Genomic DNA, 19387 nt, shown 5'->3' with positions numbered 1-19387 from the left:
TACTCTGTATCTTTTCCTCTTCCAGTTTATCTCCCACCTAATATCTTGTTTAGCTAACAAGACTGCTTCTGAGTTGGTGGGCATGAGGAATTACAAAGATGGGCACTCCTTAATTTCCCTAACTGTGAATAATCCAATACAAATGCAACTGACTGCTGTATTACTGTTCCAAACCCCAATGCATTCCTTCTTCCGTGGTATATAACAATTGATTTCCTATTAAAATAATTGTTGGGTTTAGTGTTTGGGTAAACTGTCTTACTGTGCGTTCAGACCAGAGGTGGCGAGAGCGTAAAAATTCGCTGTGGCTGCCCTGCCAACAACACTATCGAAAATTCGTGGACGCTCTGACGTATTTGAAATAGTCGGCAACGTTTGTTGAGAATGCTTGGCTTTATGAACTATATTTAAAACTGCCACAAAACATCCAGACATGTCGACCGGTATCTTTTTGACGACATATCATAAGTAGCGTATATCTTCATGAAATATTTTTATATATTATTATATAAACCATAATATCCACTTCATCAACTTACCTGGCACACTAACAATTTCAGACACCTTTGTCCACTCATCATTTTTAAAATTTTATTTATATCCCTGTAAGCAAACAGGAACAGATAAAATATTACAGGAAAACCTGCCACGGCAATAATCAGTTTCTCCTCCAATTGTCTTCGGAACTAATGTTTGGTGGGAACCAAAGTTTACATGGTTGTGTTCTCTAGACTTCGCTAGAGCGGGGCACTTCTATACTCCAATAGGTTGCCGCCGAACCGCGCCAAAGCTCATTACCATAATGTTGGCTGCACTTCAACTTTCCTCTGACGCCACACCGCCCAAGACTCGCAGCGCCACTTGGCTGTCATAGAAAATTAATGACTTCCGGTCGATTTGACGCTCTCCGGTCTGAACGCACGGTTATAGTTTAGGTTTGGTTTAGGGATTAAATTTAAGGTAAATCATAATAACATCATTCATTGGGTCACTTTTTTTGTTTGTTTTCTCTCCATGGGGGTAAAAGTCGTACGTTTTGATATGAGCAAACTCATATTATTCTTTTTATGATTTCACCATCTCATACTACTATTATGACTTGTCATGGAGATCGTCAAGAGCACCAAATTCCTTGGTGTTCACCTGGCGGAGAACCTCACCTGGTCCCTCCACACCAGCTCTATCACCAAGAAAGCCCAGCAGCGTCTCTACTTTCTTCGAAGGCTGAGGAAAGCACATCTCCCACCCCCCATCCTCACTACATTCTATAGAGAGACTATTGAGAGCATCCTGAGCAGCTGCATCACTGCCTGGTTTGGGACTTGCACCGTTTCGGACAACAAAGCCTTGCAGAGGATAGTGAGGACAGCTGAGAAGATCATCAGGGTCTCTCTTCCCTCCATCAAAGACATTTACAAAAATCACTGTATCCGAAAAGCAACCAGCATTGTGGACAACCCCACACACCCCTCACACAAACTCTTTACCCTCCTGCCATCTGGCAAGAGGTACCGAAGCATTCGGGCCCTCACGGCCAGACTGTGTAACAGCTTCTTCCCCCAAGCCATCAGATTCCTCAATACTCAGAGACTGGTTTGACACACACACATGTCCTGAGTTGCACTTTAATTACTGTCACTTTATAACTGGCTGTTACCTCAATAACTGCTATGTGCATAGAACACTATCTCATAGTATGTTATGTTTACGTTTTTAGAAACTGTCATCTTTTTGCACTACTGTGTACTGGTCTCTCACTGTGCCTATTGTCCTGTTCATTGTCAGAAATGTCTTGTACTGTCCCGTACTTTTTGCACATGTTTGCACGTGCACTTTATATAGGTATATATAGGTAGTTTATATAGGTATTTTATTTAGTTGTGTAGTCTCATGTGGTTCTGTGTTTGTCCTATGTTGTTTTTATGTAGCACCATGGTCCTGGAGGAACGTTGTCTCATTTCGCTGTGTACTGTACTAACTGTATATGGTTGAAACGACAATAAAAACCACTTGACATGAGACTGGGTTGGGAATATAGCAGCAGAATGGCATTGCTTGGAATATTTATAACAAATGTCAGCCATCAGTCATTTTTTATATTTTATATTGATGAAAGAAAGAAAGAAAAGAAAGAAAGAAAGAAAGAAAGAAAGAAAGAAAGAAAGAAAGAAAGAAAGAAAAGAACTCAATGTGAACATGTCACTGGGAAACAAATGGTTCATACTGTGTGAATAATCCCTAAGGCAATAAATAATTTAGCCACAAGTAATACTGTTAATGATATTTTCTCAAATCTTGTTTACTATTGTTTTTAACATAATGTAGTGTGTAGGTGAATGTAGGTTTCTTTGTTTCTGCTCAGTATAGATACTATATGTGCTGAAAATAGAGTTGAACCTGTTCCTTGTCAGTCTTTTCGAGAGCACATTATAGCAGAGTTACATCATGAAAGAAACCTCAAAGTACATGCTACACCTCAAAGTAGATCAACACATTGTTTTTTTTCCATTCGGACATCTCTTGGAAAACATAGCCATTATTGGTAAGAGAAAATGTTCAGTGCAGCTCAGTATAGGAGCTGGTCTTAAGTGCCGATCTAGAACTGTCTTCCCACAGTCCTACTTTGGCTGAATTATACAATGAAATCTCAGAATGGTTCTGTCTTTTCCAGGCCCAGAATGGAGTCGAATTGGAATGGCTTGGCAGGAAAGTAAAACACACGACTGCCTGCATTGCTCAACCCTATTAGCTACTAATTCTTCTGAGGATATACATGTTTCTGTTTATATCTGAGTAGACTGATCACATTGTAAATTTGGCAACGGTTGTTCAAAAGTTCTGCTGCTGAAATCGGTCTGTGCTTAATGAAATTCAAATCACTACCACCAGTGGCCGAAGCTGTAAGTGTTTTTGAACGTATGGGCACGTATGAGCTCTAGCTCTGAGTGAAATATCAACAGTCTGGTGCAAAAACAAGTAGTGTTTCTTAGTTGTAAGGATGTAATACAGTCCAAAGGAATGCATATTGTATTGATAATACCACATATCCCAAACCCCAACACTAAACCTAAACATTAGTGGAATAACAATGTAATATTTGGGTGAAAATGCAACATCCGAATCACGCTTGCCATAGATTTTTAAATGCAATGACTTCCTGGTTCCCACGTGACCAGAACACTCTCAGAGGATGCTCGCGTAACGTTTCAACAATCAGTAGGGTTAGAGAGAAATTTGTTCACACTTGAATTGATGATGTCTGATGGGGATAGCGCTTGTCATTAGTTCAGCAATATGGGGTTGGTTTCAGGGTACATAACTTTCAGAAGCAAAACATTGATTTCCTGTGTGAACGTGTTGATTTGAGTTGAACCTTTTTGCTGGCTGAGTGACATTGTCTGACCATGCCAACCAACTTCACCTGCTGCGTTTTGCTGGTGAAAACATTGCTATGCTGGTCCACCAGCTAGACCATCACCAAGCCAGCTTAAAACCAGCATGGGAGTTACATGCTGGTTAAGCTGGACTTAAGATGACCCTCACACTGCTATTCAGTTAGGACAATGAAAAGCTTTTAGAGCTGTGTTGAATATGTCCCAACAGCGATCCTACAACATTATTTTGAATTCCTAACCTGTTAGAACTTGAAAAGCGATGGCATCTCAAAAATAGAGATGGCAGTGAAGCATAATGTGGTCTCTGGTACTACCTTACTTAAAAAAAGCTTCACATCTGCTTTGCCCACAGGACTCTTCTGTGCTGTCATCACAATACTGAAAACACTTGATAATGGTGTGATAATACCAGGGGCATCATGCACCAATTTTTTGAAGGAGCACTTGGTTTGTCCTGGTTCACTTTGTGCCCTAGGCACAAGATATGTGCTGTACATGTTTTTGTTTAGTGAGGGAAAGATAAGATGCAAAAGACAATAATAGAAAACTCTTTTGTGAAAGTGTTTGTTTGTGCTTCTTTAGGTTTTCATTTTCATCCTTGGGTAAACTATCACTTTAATAAGAAATAAAATAATGTATTTATTTAAAGCTGAATTAACAAATTCCCTGGGCTCAAACTCTGTTTGAAAACGCTTATGCATTTGACTGTTTGAAACTGAATCATGCAAAAGATTGTTCATCAAAACATTTCCACAGCTAAACCTTTGAAGCTAAGCCTTTTTTGCATGTTTTAAAAATGACTGAAATAAAAACTACTCATTTGATTTTGAGAATTACGTCCTCACTTCCTTTTCTATGTTTTAGGCTTATGTCAATGTTGGGCCATTTATCATACCCTGAGACTCGCTATATTTCTGGAAACACGTCTCTGGGCCCGGTCTTTGGCAACCCACTCCATCATGGGTGGACATCACAGTTCTTTTCCCAAGTTCACTTTTCACACGTTTAGAGTAGCACAGGTTTTCAATACTGATCAGTCAGAGCCTCTTTCCTGTTCATTCATCACCCAACCCGTTATTGTTTCAAATCTGTTCCTGTTTCTCTCTCTCCCTGGTAAATCGGGGACAAAGTGTTGTGGATGAAGTGTGCTAATCTTTCTCTGTGATTGCACAGGGTTCTGCAGAATGGAAGCTGATTCTGTTTGTTACATTTGCTCGCCTTTGGCCATGACTTTGATTTCTTTAAATCGAGGAAGATAAATGCTTAAGAACAGATGAGGATTTAATGGATCGCAGTGCACTGGAATTGCCGGTTGCTGTGCGAATTGACTTCTTTCTAGCATGAAGATAATTCTTATCAGATGGTTTTAGGCTCTAAAGCAAGGCTTTCAATGAAATCCTGAAAATCACGATACTCAAGACAATTTACACTTTATCAGTGTTACCTTATTATGTGTGAAATACAGAGATCCTTATGAATCATGTAATGCACAAATTCATCTGTTTTCATCAAATTTTAACAGATAAAAGTTTGCATAGATATTCTCAGGTTATTTCAGTTCTTAAAAACGTTTGCCAGGATACATTAGTCATATCTTAAGCCTTTCCTATTTTTATTTTTACATTTATATGAGGCAGAAGTGATATGAATTGCCAGAGTCCTTATCTAAATAATACATAATTCCATTCTTACTCCACTATACTTTAGACAGCCAAATATTCTGGGAACTGGAAAGTTGAGGTTCTCCATCTTACGCCTTTTATCTTCAAAATGGTTTCCGTTTTATCTGGCAAAGTCTGTTTTTAGCAATAACTTAAGTAAACCAAATTGACTACAAAGAAGTGGGCCTGCAAGTAATGACTGATTGTAAAATAGTTGTACTGTGATTTTGTCCCATTTCAAGCCTGCATGCCATAACCTATGAGAAGGTAACATAAAATGATCTTAGGAGTCACCTGTAATTGATGTGTTGCACAAAATATGCATCTAACAGTTATCGTAAGCACTCAAATAGGATGTTAATTAAAATTAGACTGACAAATGAGTAATGTAAATGAGAAATAAACCCTTCAAATGTTGCCTCCGTCCATTTAATTGTATTACTCTCTGTTAATGTGTCATGAAGCCCCCCACTAATTATATATTTTGACCCAGAGCAACATTATCTACTTTATCATTAAAGCATTAATCGTTGGTTCCATCTGGGGACTGATTCTGGGATTTTCCAAGTCTCATTTTAATATAACAAGTGCATAATGTTGATTTTAAAAGTAGATTTTTCTCCATAATGTTTAGAGATTTGCAAACAATTATGAAAATTTTGGACAAGACTTTTTTAATTTAGCAAATGAAGGGTGCAACTGTGTGTAAACGTCAATTAGAAGTAAATTATGGGTAATAATGCTTGTAATTAGACTTGCAGATGCATTATGTAGAGTTTACTGTCAATATGCTCATTTCTAGGGTGTATGCACGTGAACCAAACAAGATGTTTTCAAACAAAGCTACTCTTAATGTCACAGTATCTAAAACATGTCAATTGTAAAACGCAATACCTGATCAAAATAATCAAATTGTAAGTTTTGGATTTAGATCCTGCTGAGCCATAGAAAGTTTAAATAATGTCACATCTTTATATAATGTGACACTCAACACTTGAAGAGACCACACTTCAAAAGACACTCTGCATATGAAATACATTTAATAAATAGTTTTACCTTCACCCTCATGATGGGTAAACTTGTATATTTAGTCAACGTAAAGCTTTGAAAAATATTTTAATTATATCTGACATCTGAGGCAATTAAATGTCATATATTATTGAATAATTATACATACTGTTTTTAATTTGGCTTGGTTACTGTAAACCATTTGCAGGTTTTAGGTAGATATAAAATGTTACATTATCTCAATGCCAGAGGTGGACAAAAAAAGTGTCACAGTACAGATACACTACCAAATGATATTCCCAATTTTCATAAAGAAAACAGTGAGGATCTCATTATAACTGCCACTTTAATATTACCATTCAAGCTAAAGCTTGGAGAAGTTCAACAACCTCTCAATGAACTGCAAAAAATGATTTTCAAGTATTTTTGTCGTTTTCCTGTAAAATCCTGTTAAATTGTGATTTTATATACTTGTTAAGCAAAATGGCATAAGTTATGTCTTGTTTTTAGAGAAATCGGACAAAATTAAGTGAACTTTAGACTTAAAAAAGAAAACAAATTATCTGCCAATGGGGTAAGAAATATAAACTTGTTTTTCCTTAGAAGTTATTTTTCTTACACCACTGGCAAACTGTTTTTACTTGTTTTAAGCATTTACCGTAATTTCCGGACTATTGAGCGCATCTGAATATAAGCCGCACCCACTGAATTTAAAAAAAAATATTATTTTGAACATAAATAAGCCGCAGGTGCCAACCGGTACATTGAAACAAATGAACTTTACACAGGCTTTAACGAAACACAGCTTGTAACAAAAATAAATAGGCTTTAACGAAACACGGTGTGGCAGCGGGGGCGTGGTCAAGCACCTGTCCGGGAGAGAAAAGCAGTAAGCTAGCTTACACCTGAGCTAAATTATGTCTAACACCGGTGTCTAATTTCAGTAAGCATGGAGAGAGCGGCATAAAAAGGCAGCAGCCACAGAGCCTCGAGAGAGAGAGTGACACGCGTCAGTCTAGTGTTGGCGCATAGAAGACCAAGAATTGAGAAACTTTATAAAATTGATTGTAAACATTGCTGTGGCCATTAAAAGCCTTACCTGGAACTTCAAGTGCCCTGCTGAAAACGGTTACACTGGTGCCAGTGTGACAGTTTTCCCAAGAAGGACACGTGAAGCAGGGCACTTGAAATTAGACACAGGTGTTAGACATAATTTAGCTCCGGTGTAAGCGCCCTTACAGCTTTTCTCTCCAGGATGGGCGCTTGACCACGCCCCCGCTGCCACACACGGCTTGTAACAAAAAATAAAAAATTTGCAGTAAACAGTAGCCTACCAAGAAAGTCATTGGTCACTATCTTCCTCCTCCTGTGCACTGAAACCACTGAAGTCATCTCCTTCGGTGTCGGAGTTGAATAGCCTCAGCTTTAGTTGTCTTTTTAGAGTCAATTCCTCACGCTGCTGTTTCCAACGTCTTATCATCGACTCATTAAGACCAAGCTCCCGGGCAGCAGCTCTATTTCCTTTTCCAACAGCCAGATCAATCGCCTTCAACTTGAAAGCTGCATCATATGCATTTCTCCGTGTCTTTGCCATGGTGAGGGTGACAAAATTACTACCGTAATCAGAATGATGGGAAGTTTGTGCGCGCTCGATTTAATCTAAACCGTAAGCAAAAAAAGTTGTTTGACCTTAACCCGTTCGGCAATTTCATTGATCTAATGAAAGCTTCACGCCGCCAAAAAACTGAGCACGTCACAGAATATTATTATTTTTTTTAAATACAATTTGAAAGCGGGAAAAATCCATATATTAGCCGCGTCATTGTTTAAAGGTTCAAAGCGTGGAAAAAAGGTTGCGGCTTATAGTCTGGAAATTAAGGTATCTTACTAGATTTCTCTCAAAACAAGACTTAAAATCTTACGGAAGTTTGTCAAGTAAATAAATCCTGTTTTAAGAATGTTTAGATAATTTTACTGGAAAACAAGACAAAAATGCTTGTCTTCAAAATAATGTTTTGCAGTGTACATTTAATTTAATTGGCACCTGAATACGGTGTTATCACCAATTTTTTAAGTTGTGCATGCTCAATATTGCACAAAATATATGTCTTTCACTTCCCTTCAAAAGATTTACATGTTTACAATACATAACATCTCTCTCAAATTGAAAAAATAGTTTTAATTGACAATACAAAAAACAAAAGACTGTGCTGTTCTCTATCTCATAGACTTCTGAATTGTGCACATGCTGTGATAACACTACTACAACCCTGAGCCTTGGCTAATCACTGAAACCGTTCCCATTGCAATTTCCTATGCCGACGTTGGCTGCTCTTATCCTTAGCCATATTAAGGCAAGGACTGTGCTTGTTACTTTGCAAGTGATTCCAGAATTTCACGAGTTCATTGGGCTGGAACTGGTGAGATGTGATCAGGTGACTGTATTTACAGCTGGAGTAGGACACTCTCCAGTGGTTAAAGAGAAACTCATTTGGTGGTGGCAATGGGTCGATCCGCAGTTTTGCCAGGCAGATACCCACATATACATCCTCGAGGTGAAGGCGACGGATACTCAATGAGGCATTGTATATTTTCTCTGCCATGTCTCCCGAGAACACATAGCCTGTCCCAGAGCAAAAGATAGGGTACCTCTCGCTGGAATACAACTCTGGCGGCATGTACCATTTACTATCCTTGTTGCGGTTGGGAGCGTAGCCTCTCATTAGGTAGCCTGTAAAGTAATTTTGTCGAGGTGCTGTGTTTGGCTTTAGCAGCTTTTGGATGAGATATTCTGTGTTGACAAACATGTCACTGTCTGTCTTCATGACATAACATGCGTTAGAGCAATACTGTGCAACCCAGCTCATGCCCATTAGTGTCTTGATGGTAAGGTTGTAATAAGTGTCCATAAAGTCCTGCTGGATGATGTCATGGTACTGCAAGCTCTCCTCCTCAATGGTCCTCTGCAGATACACATCAGGTCTCAAGCCCAGCAGGAAGAGGCGCACAAACCCGTAACCCATGGCCACGCTCTCATTCCCCCAGGTCTGCCTAATGGCATTCCTGGCCTCCACCTGACTTGGCTCTGCAACTATTAGCAAAACCAGGAAGGGATTGCTGTTGTTACACTTATAGGGCTCATTGAGCAGCCACTGATAAGGCTGGGCTGCCAGACGGCCTCCCACTCCCATTTCCCTGTGCAAGCTCTTGGCGTTACTGCTTGTATTGTTGTAGCTAACAGAGATCTCAAATCCTACAATCTCCCGGGCAGTGATCTCAGCCTGGTGAGAACTAAAATTGAAGTTAACAGATGGTTTGGGGAGCACATAAGAATTGTCTTTCCAGAGGCTTCGTAATGAGCTTTGGTTTCCCTTTGCATGCTCCTTGTGGGGGCGCAAACCCCGCATGGTGTAAACCAGGGGGTTGTCTCGCAGCCAACTCCGGCCCTGCAGCAAATCCTGGTGGCAGTAGATGAGGAAAAGGGCGAAGAGTGAGCCCAGCGAGAGAAGGCCTGCTACATGTGTGCGGAAGAGTGTCCGCTTGACATTCCAGGTCATCTTGATGGGACAGCAGTGTCGCCGACGCCACTGCATGATGTAGAGTGGGGCTGATCACAACCAATCACATCAAACATGTGTTGCAAACAGCCTGAGGGTTATCCGAGTTGGCAGATGGGTGTGTTCAGGGCCCCAGGTGGACCTATAAGGGGGATGATACACCGTTCATGAGAGTTGCAGGAATGCGTTCCCAGTGACAGACGGACATGCTTTGGGGCAGTTCCCTTCTGAAAGACGACTGCTTCCTCAAACCGATGCCTCTGTGATCTAAGGAATAGGAGAAAGAAACTATGGATAATACTGGGTAGACATGAATAAGCACAGAGAAACAAAAGTTCTTAAATTAGATTCATCAGCTACACTCTCTACCTTTGGTGCCAGGCTAATATTAATTCCAGAAAATGGCAACACCTGCTAATTAATTTATTTTCATGCCAAACAAGGTTTATGGCAGTATAAACCTTTCTTACTAAACCACCAACATGATCATTTTTCAGTCAATTACATTTGCCGTACATGGCAACACTGAGGGGGAGAATGCCAACAGGGGTGTCTGCATATCATGAGCTAACCTTTACTGCCCTGTTTGAGAGTTTAAATTGCAGGTTTGCACAACATGGCATTCAGCAAGAACACTGCTCCCTAAGAGGCCCTCTAAGCCACCTCACCGCACAGATGCACTCTAACAGCCAGAGAGGGGAAGCATCCGTCAAAATGAATTTTCAGGCTCCAACAAGCAGTGTTGCAGGATCCACAGCCAGAAGCAGTGTGTGAAAACAGCCCTCACCCCTTATTCACCCTCCACCTTAAACTTATCAACACTGCACCAGAGGGAAAGGCCTCACTGCCAGCAATTTCCTGCTTTTGCTGCTTTCCCACACACTGGGGTTTATTAGATTCCAAAACCTACTCCCAGTAATTGTGATCTAAAAATAGAAGGGAATTATTAAAGAAGAGATTTTGGCTTTAAAAGTTGTGTTTCTCAGGTTCAGGTTTCTAGCTCAATTAGAGCCCTGCTAAATTTTAATTGACACAAACCATTAAGTGTACTAATGAAATTGCCTTGCACCTACTTCCTAAATGTTTGTCTCAGTGGATTGTGCTTCATTTTGTTGCAACAGCTGGATCAGGGAATGATAACCTTTTCAAACAAATCTGCTCACCCAGCGTGGGCAATTACAGTAAGATGGAAAACGGCTAGGCCTGCTTTGGTTTAAAGGTCAACACGTTTCAGAACAGAGCCAATGAAGGTTTCATTGTCATCCATTTGATATTCTGTAATGAGAGCCTCACTGGAGAATGCCAGGTACTGCACTCAATTGGTATTATGTGTTTTTGTCAAGCATAAATACCTGTTTGGAGGGCTAGAATAGTAAATAAATATGAATGTATTTGATAACAAATTAGAGGAATTTTTTAAATCATTGGCCTTCTTTTCAGTTTTCAGCTACACCAACGTTAATTTCTTAAAGTTACAGAAATCAAGAGTGCGATGTGGCCTAAGCGGTCAGCTAGTAGGAGTCCAACATGAGACAATTAGATATCTAATTGGAAACCCCTGCCAACAAATTTAATATAATTTAGATCAGCATATATGTTTTACCCTAAAATCAAAAATGCAGGAGCTTCTCAATACTCCCAATGGCTTTTCCTTTTTTCATGCTGAAAATTATTATTATTATATCATAACCAATGTAATGCATCCCTGAGATTTTGCCACTTAAAAATATTGACTGTTTAATGTCAACCGATCACCTAAATGTGAGCAGCTTATACTGTATGTGCGTGCTTTAAGTGAATGTGCTCTGAGAACACTTGCATAGTTGAGGTCATGTGAATATGCACATAAGTGGTAAAATACACTTCAAAATTGCATGAAAATGGCCATCTTGGCCACGGCACACTTTTTATGACACTTCCATCCCACATAGGCTAACCATCGTCAATATGTTTCCTTTTCAAGAACTTGTCTATGTTTTCTGTCCATCTTAGTAGCATGTTTACTTGTAATGTTTGAAATTCAGCTATGCATAAAAAAATTTAAAAAGTCACATAGGTAGGTTACACTGTGTGAGGACACAGGTGGCAAGAGTGCTAAATATTTAATGAAAAAAACAACAAATTAGCTTTTTTTCAAATTTGTAGATTTGTTCTTGCAATGCCACAACAAATTACAGGGATGCAAACTCATGAGGGGCGAAAAAACTTAAGACAATCACTGGTCCACGAAAAAACTTTCTGGGGATATTTATTTTAAAGAATAAGCTAAAAGCACCAATTCCAGAAATTTTAGTGACTCAAGTTTATTCATGTTTTCAATTGTGCAGAACTAACTGCAAAATAAAGAATATTTTGGTGAGGCTTGGTTCTGTTTCACAAATTTGTTAAATTTTATTAACTGATTATTTCAGTGACCCCTTCTGGAAATATCACTAGGTGGTGACAAATGAGCGTATTTTGTGCTATGAGTGAGTCAGTGAATCATTCTGAGTCATTCATGACCGAAATCTACCAAGAAACTTTATAGTGTTTAAGCATTAAAAGAACAAAGCAGATATATAGTTTTCCTTCAGTCTGAGCATAATTTTTAATCCAAAAAGACAACAATAAAAGTCTAATAATGTTACGAACATCGGTGAAGGCGCCTCCCCCTCCAGCCTCCGGAGATCGCATTCACCCGAATACTGATTACCTAGGTCTGATTATGCCCCAGCTGTTTCTTGTTACTCTGCCCTATTTAACCGTGTCTGCGAATTTCTCCATTGCGAAGTCTTGTTTGCCCTGGTGACATTTCCAAGCAAGTTTAAACCTTACCTCGAGATATTCTGTGTACCAACCTAGCCCGTTCACCTTGACTACGATTGTTAGCTTCCTATCCCGTTTACTTCTTGCCTGTTACTGACCACGATTGTTTGCTGCCTGCCCAGACCCTTAGCCTGCTCTGATAATGTCTCTGCCTCTCTTCTGCACACTGTTTGCCTGCCCAAGACCTTGCCTGTACTACCTGTGTTCTGACTATTCAATAAAACCGCTGATGGATCCCAACCAACCTGAGTCTTCATTACAAATGAGGTAATATTTAATTAAAAGAAATTGTGAGACATTCAATGTCTCTTCACAAATGTGGTCAGTTTTTTTAATATTTATTGTTGCTTAGTACTCTCAAAGACATTACTGGTGAATCTAAAACGTATTCTGCAGCGCTGACACGAGTCACGTGAAAGACCCTTAACGTGTATACTGTAAATATCACTCACTTTTGCACATTAATCATTGCTCTTCACAATCACAAAAGTTACCACTTATGGTTTTATAATGGCACATTTCTCAGAAAGGAGAGGAATTTGGAGCCCTGTAATTGTAAATTTTTTCATGCATTTTTTTATTTTGTGGAATTTTATAATTTTCCACGGCACACCTGAAAATCTTTCATGGCACACTAGTGTGCCGCAGCACAGTGGTTGGGAAACACTGGCATAATAGACATACAGCTGTCTAGTATGTCATTAATATTAATTTAAAAAAATAAAACAATAACAAGAAATGAGAAAACGACTCACTATTGTTTACTGGACAACTCTGGTAATTAACATTACTGCATGATATTCACACAGTGAAAACCAGTCATTTAAGTTGTTTTATTTTAAGACATTCAATTTATGATAATTTATTTCAATAATTGACATTATTTTCATGCTCAAAGAATTACATAAATAACCTTCAAATCACCATTACAGTCCATATAACTTGTGCATTTTATTTAGGCTCTTACAGTCATCCAAAAGCTTTCTGAATTGCAAAAGGCTGCGTTTAATAATAAATATAAAGTCAGCATGCACAGCCAAGTAGCACGCTTTACTGAATGAGTGCCGCTCTGTCCACACATAAACATATGCAGAGGCTTGTGATGCGCTGCTGAGCACAATATGTGGTCACTCCACACAAACTCCATCGCAGATGTAGATGATCGATAGTTCAGTCTGCCTATAACATTGAGAATGGCACCGGACAAGCATTTTAACAGATGTTGAATGAGGAGCATATTAAACTACTGTGAATTAGCCTACAAACAAACACCAAACACAGACTTCCTGGAGCACTCAACGCCAGACTTTCAAAATAAAAGCCTTAAAGTTTACAACTGAAATTTATCACCAATGTATAGTAAAATTATTATTATTATATTATTAGAAATGACAATAAAAACTAAAATTACTGTGATTGAAAAGTGGATTGATATACTAATAAAACTAAAATGAAATAAATAACAGAGAGAGAGGGAGATCTGAAACCATTTAAAAGTCCAGATACAAGTTAAATGTGTTGAGAACTGGCTTCTTTTCTACTGAACACTTTCACTGGAATTACTGTTATTTTTGCTGCTGCTTCCATCAGACTAATTAATAATAAAGTTTTCCACATGCTCTTATGTAATTGTTTTTTTTTCCTTCCCTAATTTATAATGAAATAATGTATTGTTAGAGGTTTTTGTGTCTTTACACAAAGACTACTCCCAATCAGTTCCACACAGTGAATTATAGATGTTCTAAACACATTATTAAAAAAACAACACTGGTATCGGATCAGGGCCAGTATCGTCCGATACTGACAGTTCAGGTATTGGAATCGGAAGAGAAATAAATGGTAATGTTGCATCCCTATTTAAAATGTAAATAAATGGAAAGCAATAAAAGCTATGTACACAACAAATGCATACCATATTCAATAAATCTCCATAGGTGCTGGTGATTCTCTGTGGAGGAGTGATTAATTTGGCATTGTTTTTACCATCAGTTCTGCATTTACATGGTCACATTCCATCTATTTGCCAGTCATGTTTTTTACGCTTTTTGATGTTTTCTTAAACTCTGTGTGCTGTGACCCTTGCTAGGCAATATTTGGACCATGCCCAAAACATAATTGCATCCATTACTCAAATGACAGGGTGCTTTATAAACCTCCTTCAGAAGTTTTCAATTGCTGCTTTGAAAGGTGAATTTAATGAATCGCATATTGTGCAGATGAAGCACAAATAATTTTATTCTCAAAGCCTCTGTCATCTATAACTTGGATCCAGATGAATACCATCTCCACACTTCTGTTTTAACATGAGATTGTGGTCAAATTAAACACACACACACATAAATAATGGAGGAATAAAATTGCACATGAAACTTAATGGAATATGCCAACATCCATATTGGCCCTTGCATAGTTTAGCAGGTTGTTTCGATTGTTTTTATGTCTTATGGCTTATGTGACAGCTCATCTCCCATGAGAGCAAATAGGTTTGTTGCTTCATGAATCACTCTGTCACAATCTGTTGACATTAGGCATTCCTGCTGAACAATAGTACAGTCATTTTAAATTAACAGCAACATATTTTATGTATTTACATTGTATAAATGCCCCTCTTGTACAACATTAGACTTGAATCAAGTCTTTCATACCAGCTATCTAGCCTACTAAGCTAGCTTGTTATTGTAATTTTTCTCAGGTTTTTATTACCCAAGCAACTGAAAGAAAATACAATAAAAGCTTTGTGGAAAGCAGAGACGGCTATGTCCAACCTAATCCTTTTCACTAACCACTGCTTAAAAGTGCTTCTAAGCAGAGTAGTGAGCTGTGGGTGGTGGTCAGCTTGTAAAAGTCCATTTCACTTGACAGATATGGTGCTTCAATACCTCAACATTCTCGGCACAAACAAATCTGGGCCATGTTACCAGAAATTAATCGATTGGTAGTAGTCGCATTTTCTGCAGCATTTATTCCCCTCCCAGCTAGGGCTGGATGATATATAGAATATTCACAATATAATTGCAATGATTTTGCCGATGATATTCAATATAGCAATATCATGAATATCGCAATGATCTTAATGTGCTTCTTATTTGACCATTACATTTCATAAAGAGTGCTTCAGTAGACTAATTTCACAATAATTTGGGGCTGCACAATTAAACAAAATAACAATAAAAATAGGCATATTTTTAAAATGTAATTTTTTTTATTGTAAAACTTCAAAAGACTGTGATTAAAGACAGATAAACATGGTCTGTGTGTGCTTCAGAAGAACGCACTTTTGTGTGCCACGCAGGGCTCGTGTTTATAGTGCTTTTAGAGAAGTTCAATATGTAATCCTCTAATTCTCCAAATAATTATGATAATTCAGTATTATATTATGTTAATACACTTATCTGGGCCTTCAGTAATAATTCTGCATTATGCATTTTTCAACTAAGTTCAAGAACATTTTCAAATAGTTTTTGCACAGCTTGTTCATTCACCCAAAATGTTTTAGTAAAATTATGTGAAGGTACAAAATTCTTTTTATAAAGCATATTCTGTATAATTGAATATGAAATATAAATACAAAAGTAAATATCAATGATAAGTTGACATTCTCCATTGTGTTTATTTACTGAAAAACTGTGTGGAAATATGTCTTTATAATTAATAAATAGATTTGTATTCAATGCCTTTAAACAATTGAATGTACTTGGCTAAATATAAATAAATAAACAAGCCATTTCAGAGAAAATACAATTATCGAGATATATATTGAATATCGTCAATGGGCTGAAAAATATTTTGATATACTTTTATAGCCATATCTTTTGTAGCCATGTAGCCTTACTCCCAGCTAATCTACTAATAAATAAAACACCCTCCCTTTTATATAAGTGTTTAGAAGGTGAATTGTGGAATATGGCCATGTATTTTACATCTTTGTTGTGCTCTGCAATAAGTATAACTGTGTTGTTGTTGTTACCTTAAAGCTGAAGTGTGTAACTTTTTGGTGTTAAAATACCTTCTCCTATCCCATGTTCATATGCAGAGATAAATGTAACGAAGCCATTTAGAGGATATATTTCTCGATATCTGTAAACACTCTCTGTGGTGCTATAAAAATGTCTCCATTTGTTTTCAGAGACCCGTCCAGCCCAACACAACAAAATTGACTCAACCAATGGCATGAGTTTGGGACGGGACTATCTGTTTGTTTGATCAACAGAAGAAAGGGGACGTCATCAAAAGGCTATTTAAAAACAATGTTTATTTTGCAATACCATTCAGTGGTATTTTAAAGAGCAGTTTCAGTTTTAAAGAGCTATTATGATCCGACCTTAAAAAATATTACTTTTGTTGGTGTAACCTAATGTATATTAGGATTGATTTGGTCATTTTAAACATTTTGTCTTGAATAAAAACAGTTATCACATAAGTAAATGTTTATGTTTTCTGACAAAAAATTCTAACAATTTAAGTTAAGACTCCTTGTGTAAACAGCAGAGTCAGAAATTGAGGGAGGCTTAGGGCAAAAACGGACCCTTTGTACAGACTGTGATAACATGTTTTCGCATTATTTAGCAGCATAAATCTAGAATTTTTTTTATATTTGCAATTTTTAAATAATTTATTGTAAATTTATAACACAGCATGAAAGTCCTAGGTTTGAGTCCCGGATCAACAGGGCCTTTCTGTGTGGAGTTTGCATGTTCTCTCCGTGTTCACGTGGGTTTCCTCCGGGTACTCTGGTTTGCCCCACAAGTCCAAAAAACATGCAGGTTAAGTGAATTGTATACTCTAAATTGCCCCGTAGATGTGAGTGAGAGTCCCCCAACCACTGGGGGTTGCATCAAAAAGGGCATCCAGCATAAAACCTGTGTCAAGTCAAATAAGTGGATCACGGATGGTCCGCTGTGACGACCCCTAACGGGAGCAGCTGAAAGAAGAAGATACTTTGTTTTACAGTATAAAATTATAAAATTCGAAACGACTGTTTTCAATGAAGGTACACACACCAGCTACGACACCGGAGACTGCTCAAATTCTTGCAGTGCAACTCAACCCAAATCATTATCAAAGGACATAGATTATTTACTTGAGTGTTCCTCATTCTTGAAAAAGGGAAAAACCTTGGTAACTTTAGTGTGAACTGTCTACAACCTGAACCGCATCCATGTGCCCTGTGTTTGATACCAGTGCCATGTCCTAGCCACGACGTGGCACTTCTTATCTGGTGTACGGCCACCTTACTACAGCTGCTGAGAGAGTGACAGGAAACTTGCCATCTTCTCTGTTCTGATGGTCATAACCTATCGCTCTCTATTATTTTCATTAGGAGAGTTGTAATGTAAGTGGTATTTTTCTATTGATGTTGGAGCAAACAGTTTAGCAAACATTACATTTGCCATGGTCTCCCATTCATCGCTATTGAAGTTTACACAGCAATTGTTTACTTCCATGCTCAAAAACCTGGAAATGTGAAAAGGGCCCATTCCAGAAATTAGTCCAAATGTTAAATTGGGTAAGGCACGAATAATGCCCCAATAATCTGCGTTTTACATATTAGCACATAAAATAGTTGATGTTACTTTAATTTATATATTGAATAAGAGGCAATACATTCTCAATTTAATTCAGATGGAGTACTTTGTAAATTAATTGACTGAATTGAGATATTTGAAATTAAAGGATGACACACTTAGTATATTTATATTAGCTTATATATCTACTGCATATTTATTTATGATATATATACAGTATATAACGATATATTTATATATGGTTTATCTATTATTTTCATAAAAGATGCATCTGAAATCAAATTATAGGGGGCAATTACTGCCTCTACATGAAAAAAAAATAGGTAGACATTCTCCACGCAATTGTCTTTAGGTCTTAGATGTAGTCATCGTACATACAGTGTTGACACACAACTTGACAGAAATTACCTAGTGATCTAGATAGATCAGTCAGAATGTGTTCTTGTTTTCTTCTTCAATATGCCCTACGCAGTTCATAATTAATAGTTCTGCATTTACAAGACAGACAGCTACGTTAAATAATAATAATAAAAAAAACACACACATTATATTCTAATGTATCTACATTTATTATGAGACCTACCTCACTCTGTGGCAGAGTGGACAGATGCGCACGCCGTCCGTCGACCCGCACCGCGCGCCATCATTCCCTCCAGCACTACCAAATAATAAAAGAAAAAATAACAACGACCAACCACTTCTTCACTTCAGCCCGTGTTACTCACGAGAACTTAAGCCCGTTTCTTCTTTTTCCATCTTGAATTCTTTAAGCGAACCCCCTCCTTCCTTCTGTCAGGAGCTACTGTAGTCTGACACTAACATCACCAGTTTTCCCTGTCTGAACCGGAGCGTTAAATGTCTGTGTTTTACTGTCACTCAGTCCCCTACTTGCAATCCCTCACCAGCAACTGTGTTCCTCTGCAAATATAAACAACAGCGGGAGGCGGGAAAAGAGAATTTTGAAAAACAACGAACTTCAGCGGTCTCAATGGTCCGTTTCATCACATTCAATAGCGCGCGGTGGTATGTCCAGCGAAGTAATGGAAAAAAAACAGCGGTGGGGGAGGAAGAGAGTCACGAATAACGGCAACAAGAGGCCCTTCTGAGACTGGTCTAAAGCAACACGACCTGAAATGCAGTATAAAGACACGAAAGCTCTTCTGCGAAATGATATGTGGGGTGGGGTGGGGGTGGTATAGTGGGAGGGTTAGCCAGCTGTTGAAATGATCTCCTTCTGACGCCGCTCCTCTGACTGACTGACTGACTGCCCCTCGACGTCACCGCCTACTTAGGTTGAATTCCCACGTGATCCATTTGGAATCACTCCCACTGATCCCAAAGCGCTCTCTCTCTCTCTCTCTCTCTCTCTCTCTCTCTCTCTCTCTCTCTCTCTCCAATTCAGTTTGCTTTATTGGCATGAAAAAAGTACATTTTGT

General features: G+C 38.3%; 1 protein-coding gene across 1 annotated transcript; it reads right to left on the bottom strand.

Annotated features, from left to right (window-relative positions):
- Nucleotides 1-5854: 5854 nt before the first annotated feature.
- Nucleotides 5855-19187, bottom strand: LOC127639312 (beta-1,3-galactosyltransferase 2-like). The gene is made up of 2 exons (XM_052121238.1): nt 18535-19187; nt 5855-9888 (listed from the first exon to the last, which is right to left on the bottom strand). Exon 2 carries the CDS (start codon nt 9655-9657, stop codon nt 8350-8352), a length of 1308 nt encoding a protein of 435 aa, XP_051977198.1. The 5' UTR covers nt 9658-9888; nt 18535-19187; the 3' UTR covers nt 5855-8349.
- Between the last annotated feature and the right edge of the window lie 200 nt (nt 19188-19387).

The sequence above is a fragment of the Xyrauchen texanus genome, chromosome 48, assembly GCF_025860055.1.
Source record: "Xyrauchen texanus isolate HMW12.3.18 chromosome 48, RBS_HiC_50CHRs, whole genome shotgun sequence".
Lineage (NCBI taxonomy): Eukaryota > Metazoa > Chordata > Actinopteri > Cypriniformes > Catostomidae > Xyrauchen > Xyrauchen texanus.
This window is presented reverse-complemented; position numbering and strand designations above follow the sequence as displayed.